At 40.6% G+C, this 9089-nt stretch overlaps 1 protein-coding gene across 1 annotated transcript in view; it reads left to right on the forward strand.

Moving 5' to 3' along the window:
- Window positions 1-9089, forward strand: part of LOC143731046 (ryanodine receptor 3) — a 260828-nt gene that overhangs the window by 185709 nt on the left and 66030 nt on the right. Inside the window, exons 76-78 of the mRNA XM_077221685.1 lie at window positions 2924-3036; window positions 6373-6469; window positions 8799-8908. Of these exons, the coding sequence (XP_077077800.1) occupies window positions 2924-3036; window positions 6373-6469; window positions 8799-8908 (320 nt within the window). The remainder of the gene's footprint in view (window positions 1-2923; window positions 3037-6372; window positions 6470-8798; window positions 8909-9089) is intronic.

Genomic DNA, 9089 nt, shown 5'->3' on the forward strand with positions numbered 1-9089 from the left:
CACTGTCGCACACTCACTGTCGCACACTCACTGTAACACACTCACTGTAACACTCTCACTGTAACACTCTCACTGTCACACACTCACTGTAACACACTCACTGTCACACACTCACTGTAACACACTCACTGTAACACACTCACTGTAACACACTCACTGTCACACTCACTGTAACACACTCACTGTAACACTCTCACTGTAACACACTCACTGTAACACTCTCACTGTAACACACTCACTGTCACACTCACTGTAACACACTCACTGTAACGCGCTCACTGTAACACACTCACTGTAACGCGCTCACTGTCACACACTCACTGTAACACACTCACTGTAACACTCTCACTGTAACACACTCACTGTCACACTCACTGTAACACACTCACTGTAACACACTCACTGTAACACAATCACTGTAACAAACTCACTGTAACGCACTCACTGTAACGCACTCACTGTCACACACTCAATGTAACACTCTCACTGTAACACACTCACTGTAACACACTCACTGTAACACACTCACTGTAACACTCTCACTGTAACACAATCACTGTAACACACTCACTGTAACACACTCACTGTAACGCACTCACTGTAACGCACTCACTGTCACACGCTCACTGTAACACACTCACTGTAACACTCACTGTCACACACTCACTGTCACACACTCACTGTAACACTCTCACTGTCACACACTCACTGTCACACACGCACTGTCACACACTCACTGTAACACACTCACTGTCACACACTCACTGTAACACTCTCACTGTAACACAATCACTGTAACGCACTCACTGTAACGCACTCACTGTAACGCACTCACTGTCACACACTCACTGTAACGCACTCACAGTCACACACTCACTGTAACACTCTCACTGTAACACACTCACTGTAACGCACTCACTGTAACGCACTCACTGTCACACACTCACTGTAACACTCTCACTGTAACACACTCACTGTAACACACTCACTGTCACACACTCACTGTCACACACTCACTGTCACACACTCACTGTAACACACTCACTGTCACACACTCACTGTAACACACTCACTGTCACACACTCACTGTCACACACTCACTGTAACACTCTCACTGTAACACACTCACTGTCACACACTCACTGTCACACACTCACTGTCACACACTCACTGTCACACTCACTGTCACACGCTCACTGTCACACACTCACTGTCACACTCACTGTCACATGCTCACTGTCGCACACTCACTGTAACACCCTCAGTCAAACTCTCACTATCACACACTCAGTCAAACGCTCACTTTCACACGCTCACTGTCACATGCTCACTGTCACACACTCACTGTAACACACTCACTGTCACACACTCACTGTCACACACTCACTGTCACACACTCACTGTCACATGCTCACTGTCACACACTCACTGTAACACACTCACTGTCACACACTCACTGTCACATGCTCACTGTCACACACTCACTGTAACACACTCACTGTCACACACTCACTGTCACACACTCACTGTCACACACTCACTGTAACACACTCACTGTCACACACTCACTGTAACACTCTCACTGTAACACACTCACTGTCACACACTCACTGTCACACACTCACTGTCACACACTCACTGTCACACTCACTGTCACACGCTCACTTTCACACGCTCACTGTCACACTCACTGTCACACGCTCACTGTCGCACACTCACTGTCACACCCTCAGTCAAACTCTCACTGTCACACACTCAGTCATACGCTCACTTTCACACACTCACTGTCACTCTCACTGTCACACACTCACTGTCAAACACTCACTGTCACTCTCACTGTCACACACTCTGTCATACGCTCACTTTCACACTCTCACTGTCACTCTCACTGTCACACACTCACTGTCACACACTCACTGTCACACACTCACTGTCACACGCTCACTGTCACACACTCAGTCACACGCTCACTTTCACACACTCACTGTCACACACTCACTGTAACACACTCACTGTCACACACTCACTGTCACACACTCACTGTCACACGCTCACTGTCACACACTCACTGTCACACGCTCACTGTCACACACTCAGTCACACGCTCACTGTCACACACTCAGTCACACGCTCACTGTCACACACTCACTGTCACACACTCACTGTAACACAATCACTGTAACACACTCACTGTCACACGCTCACTGTCACACACTCAGGCACACGCTCACTTTCACACACTCACTGTCACACACTCACTGTCACACACTCACTGTCAGACACTCACTGTCACACGCTCAATTTCGCACACTCACTGTAACACAATCACTGTAACACACTCACTGTCACACGCTCACTGTCACACACTCAGGCACACGCTCACTGTAACACACTCACTGTCACACACTCACTGTCACACACTCACTGTCACACGCTCACTGTCACACACTCACTGTCACATGCTCACTGTCACATGCTCACTGTCACACACTCAGTCACACGCTCACTGTCACACACTCAGTCACACGCTCACTGTCACACACTCACTGTCACACACTCACTGTAACACAATCACTGTAACACACTCACTGTCACACGCTCACTGTCACACACTCAGGCAGACGCTCACTTTCACACACTCACTGTCACACACTCACTGTCACACACTCACTGTCAGACACTCACTGTCACACGCTCACTTTCACACACTCACTGTCACACACTCACTGTCACACACTCACTGTCAGACACTCACTGTCACACGCTCAATTTCGCACACTCACTGTAACACGCTCACTGTCACACACTCAGTCACACGCTCACTGTCGCACACTCACTGTCACACACTCAGTCACACGCTCACTTTCACACACTCACTGTCACTCTCACTGTCACACACTCATTGTGACGTGTTGCTCTTCAGGTCGAGCAGCCGCTGCGCTCTAAGAAGTGTGTTTGGCAGAAGCTGTTGTCTAAGCAGAGGAAGAGAGCAGTGGTGGCGTGTTTCAGGATGGCTCCACTATACAACCTACCCAGGTAACACTATCTATTTATTTATTTATCTATCTATCAATGTCTGTCTGTCTGTGAATGACTCCTTTGATTCTGATTGTTCGTCACATCGAGACCCAAACCATGAGCAGAGGCTGAGGTGTGTGTGTGTGTGTGTGTGTGTGTGCGTGCGTGCGTGCGTGCGTGCGTGCGTGCGTGCGTGCGTGCGTGCGTGCGTGCGTGCGTGCGTGCGTGCGTGCGTGCGTGCGTGTGTGTGTGTGCGCCTTAGAAATCAAACTTTACTTTTTTATTTTACTTCTCAAAAAATTCAATCAATCCATTTGATTGTATAATACATGATTGGTTCTTTTTTTTTAAATCTAATATGAATGATACATTTTTATTTTTAACAATCCACTTGAATTTTTTTTGTAAATGTAATAAAATTTGATAAACATTTTTAAAGGGGCTGTATGTAGAATTCAGAAACCCTTGTTTTTAGCGCCACCGGTGGCCATCCAGTGAACTGCAGAGACACTGATAACACACAAGACTGGATGATATACTCACTGCAAAGTTCTTTACTTCTTTGCTTAGAAGTAGAAAAGAAGTTGGAAATACCTTTGCAACGATAAACTGCTGAGAGAGACGTTAGATGAATATGTAATATGTGCTGCAATGTGCCTCGGCAACCAACGAGAGGTACGTCTGCGCTTCTCGTCCACTGACCACGATTCAGCCATTTCTTTTTTGGAAGTTTTTTTTCTTCAAGCAAGTAGTTTTAAAACAGGTGCTACAGCGGAGGCTGTTACTGGCTATTTAAATCCAGCGGGTTTGATGTCTCGCAAATACAATGACGCTGGTAGTGACGATTCTGTCTGTCTGACCAATCAGTGATCTACAGTGTTTCCATGTCACATTTTAGTATCGGTACGGTACGCTTGGAACCTCAACAGAGGCGGTACCATTTAAAGCGAGCCGTACCGTACCGTACCATGCAGTGGAAAAGCGCCATTAGAGATGTGGATTCAGGATGTTCGCAGCAGATCTGAGATTCATGAGCTCATTAAAATCACACTTTTATGAAAGTCTGATTATGAAGTATATCTGAGACTATATAGATCTGACTATGTGAGACTATAGTTTGAATTAATCTCTTTTCTTTGCATGACTGACGTTACAGTGCAGAACGGCTCTTTCTGCATAATCCTGAACATTGTATAAGTATAAGTTTCATGTGCGATTGAACGGAAGAGGCTCTCGGGAGCGTAACGTCTCATGCTTCTGATTATTTACTGTAAAACCAGAACGAGTTCTTAACATAAACATCTCGTTACAAGCTGTTCACACAATGACAATAAAAACCACTTAATACAGGAAAATTCTTGCATAACGCCCCTTTAAGTGTTTGTTATATGCACACTTTTATACATTATATTTTTTTCACATATATATAATTTATCTCTGTGTATGTATATAGAATTGTCTTTAAAGTTTAATTTATTTGATACATTTAGTTTGTAAATATATTTAAACAAAACATTTATTATTATGAATAATATTTTTTTGTACAGTTCAAATGTTGTTTTATCTCATACTGTATGTTCAGTCGCTTTTATGTCCTGACGCTGTAAACCAAAGTATTTTGTCGATTACGATTTTTTCTAGTGCTGGGAAACGCGATTAATCGCATCCAAAATAAAAGTTTGTGTTTACATAATATATGTGAGTGTACTGTGTATAATTATTTTGCATATATAAATAGACACATATGCATATATTAAAGACAAAATTATTATACACAGCACACACACATATATTATGTAAACACAAACTTTTATTTTTTGAATGTGATTAATCGTTGCCCAGCACAAATTTTTACTAATAACCGAGTGTTATTGTTCTTTAATACTCGTGTGTAACAGTGACTCAGATTTGTGTCTTGTTTCCTCTCCACGCCACGTTCCTGTTCTCAGGCACAAAATTAATAATTACTTCCTGAATTCCTACCGACACATTTGGCTGGGCAGAATTCTTGAGCGTTCTGACAATGACCGTCTGCTCACTATGCTAACGGTAACGTAGCGCTCAGACAACGCTTGCTTTGCTGGCGGAAACCCCCGTTTCTGAGCCATGGTCTGGACGGTAACTGTCTGACGGGTCATCGGAGATGTTAAAGGCTCCATGTTCATGTGTTCAGTGTGTGATGTTGCAGTTTTGATCATGAAAAAGCTCCAGTTATTCTCTATATCAGTGTCAGTGTTTCTGAACTCCCTGAAACGCCTCCACTGTAGTCTTGAGTTTCTTCCTGGAACAAACACGTCACAATATTCCTCATTTAAATAATTAATATGCAGAATAAAGGGGCGGGGCCTGGATGAGTTAGTTAGTTAGTGTGTTGAAACCAAGCTGCAAGCTTCCGGTCTCTCTCTTGAATCCAACACAGAAGTGAGTTAAACTGCAGTTCCTCCACTGGCCACTAGAGCGCTACCTGCTGCAAAATAGAGTCAATCCCATAGACTCGCATGTTAAAATGCTCAACTTTACAGCAGAATAAAACATGTTTACAGTCTGGTGCAAAAATGGTTTTGGTCTATATAGCTAATGTTTGGTCTAAATAGCTAATGCTAATAACTCATCCGTTTAAATTATATTAAGCCTTAAAGTTCTGCATAATTAAGAGCGTGGCCACTTGAGTGACAGGTGGATTGCCGCCGATGTCACTACTAGCCGTTTGCCTGTTAGCGTCACGTCCCCTCAGCTAATCCGCCTCTGCACATTTTTGTTTATCCGGGAGTGACGCGCGACCAAGATGGCGATTATTTAAGATGGCCTTATTTTTTTTCAGTCGATGGTTGAAACTGCCGGTTATGGAAAGGGGCGGGACATTTCACAAACATACACAAAGCGCTCGACCAATCACAACACACTGATCCAGCCGACTAATCAGAGCACAGTGTGCTTTTCAGAAGGAGGGGCTTCATAGAGACAGCAAGTAAACAGAGCGTTACTGACAGACTGGGAAGAGAGGAGCCGCAACAATGGAGAATATGAGGATAATAATCAACATTCAAGTTAGAAGAGACCAAAAACACACAATATGGCATCTTTAAAGTTTTAAAGATCTTTGATGTCACATCTCTACGCTGACCCGTCAGATGAGCTCTAACTAACTAACTAACTGACCCTCTAGCACTTCCTGTTTCCCTAGCCTCGCCCTGGCAACCCTGTTGCTATGTTAACCCTGTTCCTCGCCCTGGCAACCGTTGCTATGTTAACCGTGTCTCCTCGCCCTGGCAACCGTTGCTATGTTAACCCTGTCTCCTCGCCCTGGCAACCGTTGCTATGTTAACCCTGTCTCCTCCTGCTGTCCCGTCTCAGGCATCGCTCCATTAACCTGTTCCTCACCGGATACCAGCGGCTCTGGATAGAGGCAGAGATGTACTCGTTTGAGGAGAAGCTAGTGCAGGATCTGGCCGTAAGTAACTCTACGCTCGAAGTCGAGCCGCTGGTTTCCACACGAGACCCAGTGAAAACCAAACCGCAGTTTTGTGTCTTTTAGTTTGTGTCTGTGATACAACTAAACAATCTTTATAGCTGATATGACATTAGTTGTGTCCCAGATAGGGTTGGGAATCAAATACTTGATTGTATATAACAATACAGTTGTTATAAAATTTTAATTTCGATTCCTCTTATCGATTCCTTTGTGAGCATTTCAATATGACTTTAAAGGATTAGTTCACTTTTTAAAAAACGTTTGCTGATAATTTACTCTCCCCCATGTCATCCAAGATGTCCATGTCTTTCTTTCTTCAGTCGAAAAGAAATTAAGGTTTTTGATGAAAAGATTCTAGGATTTTTCTCCATATAATGGACTTCATGGGGTACCAAACGGTCCAAATGACAGTTTCAGTGCAGCTTCAAATGGCTTTAAACGACACCAGACGATGAATAAGGGTCTTATCTAGCGAAACGATCGGTCATTTCAAAAATAAATACAAAACTTTAAGTTTTATAAGCACAAATGCTCGCCTTGCTCTGTTCTGTGATGCACGTTCGTGATTCTCCTGTTCGAACTCGTTCATCTAAATGAACGAATCTTTTTTCGAGTCATTTCGTTCATTCAACGAACGAAATGACTCGAAAAAAGATTTGTTCATTTTGATGAATGAGTTTTCTGTGTTTTTCACAGATGTGTATTGGATCCGTGCAGCTCTTAAAGTGACAGCACTAATATTCCTGCCGTCTCTATAATAACACTAATCACACAACAATAGACAAAGAGAAAAGTAATTCATGATATTCAGCTACAGCTAAATGTTTTGTAATAACACTAAATGTGAATGATATCCACTTTTTTGTTTATTTTTTCCTTATTGGACTCGAAATTAGGAATCGATAAGCAGAATCGAAATAGGAATCAGAATATTTAAAATATCATATGCATATGTACTCAATTGGGTCTTTTTATCTGCACTGAAGATCTGCTTTAACCATGCATAAACTGTGGAGTTTCCTTTTCCTGCCCAGGCCTTTATTTCCTGCACTGATGCATGCTGGGTGTTTTCAGTTTGCATTAGTGCTTAAGCTCCTGAGCATCACTAACTCAAACACTCACTGCTGCATGATTGAAAGTACCGTGGTGAATTCACATGTACTAGAGCAGAGATTCCCAAACGGTTTCCTCAGCCCAATCCCTTTGAGCTCAAATATTGACTTAAAGTCCCCCTGAGATTTTGAGTTAATGTTTCAATAACACATTCGCATCTTCACGGTTCTCTGATGTTGGTTAATGACAGTCAGCTACACTAATAAAATATTTTTTATTAAGCATTTTATTTTTGTTGCTTTTATTTTAAGATTATTAGAATTTTCCATTATTTAATTATTTGTGTTTTATTTAGATTTTTTTTATTTGAAAATTATTTTTTGAACTTTGATTGTTCTTATTTTTAAAGTATTTATTTTAATTTTACATAATGATTTAATTATTACGCTTTAATGTTTTTATATATTTTATAATATTTTTATTTTAAAATTGTTTGTTTTTATTGTACTTTTTTTAGAATTTCATATTTGTTTTATTTTAATTTTTTTATTTTATGTCATAATTGATTTATTTAGGTTGCTTTTATTTTAAAATTATTTTAATTTTATTTTGTATGTTTGAATTAATTAGTAATGTTTTACTTAGAATTTTTTATTCTAAAATTATTTATTTTAATTTTAAATAATGATTTAATTAATAATTAGGGTTTTATGTTAATTATTTTTATTTTTGAAATCTTTTAATTGTACATTTTTACGATTTAATAAATTTGTTGTTTTATTTTTATTTTTTTTATTTTAAAATTATTTGTTTAAATTGTCATTTTTTATTTTTTATTATAACTGATTTATTTAGGTTGCTTTTATTTTAAATTTATTTATTTTGATTTAGCATGTTTTAATGAATTACTTAGATTTTTTTATTTAAAAATTATTTATTTTAATTTTACATGATTTAATTATTATCAGTGTTTTGGTTATTTTTATTTGAAAATTTTGTTAATTTTACATTTTTATGATATAATTCATTTGTTTTTCATCAATTCACAAAGCACAGTTTGGGAGACTCTGATCTATGGTGTGATTCTGTTTAAGTAACTAGTCCATCAGTGTAACGGTGTACAGTATCACAGTACAAGAGTAGCGAAGTGTGTGTGTGTGTGTGTGTGTGTGTGTGTGTGTGTGTGTGTGTGTGTGTGTGTGTGTGTGTGTGTGTGTGTGTGTGTGTGTGTGTGTGTGTGTGTGTGTGTGTGAAGAAGACGCAGCCGAAGACTGATGAAGAGGAGGAGGAGATCACAGACGCTCAGCCTGACCCTCTTCATCAACTCATCCTGCACTTCAGTCACAACGCTCTGACAGAACGCAGGTGATCACACACACACGTATACTCACAGACACACTCACTCGCTCACACACACACAATCACACACACACTGACTCTCATACACACACACACACACTCTCTCACACACACAAACACACATAGACTTCCATTGTTGATGATATTTTTTATGTCCTGACGCTTAAACATGTTAAAATGCAATGTG

This window comes from Siphateles boraxobius, unplaced genomic scaffold (genome assembly GCF_051911475.1).
Source record: "Siphateles boraxobius isolate OS27281-9 unplaced genomic scaffold, OSU_SipBor_1 85, whole genome shotgun sequence".
In the NCBI taxonomy this organism is placed as follows: domain Eukaryota; kingdom Metazoa; phylum Chordata; class Actinopteri; order Cypriniformes; family Leuciscidae; genus Siphateles; species Siphateles boraxobius.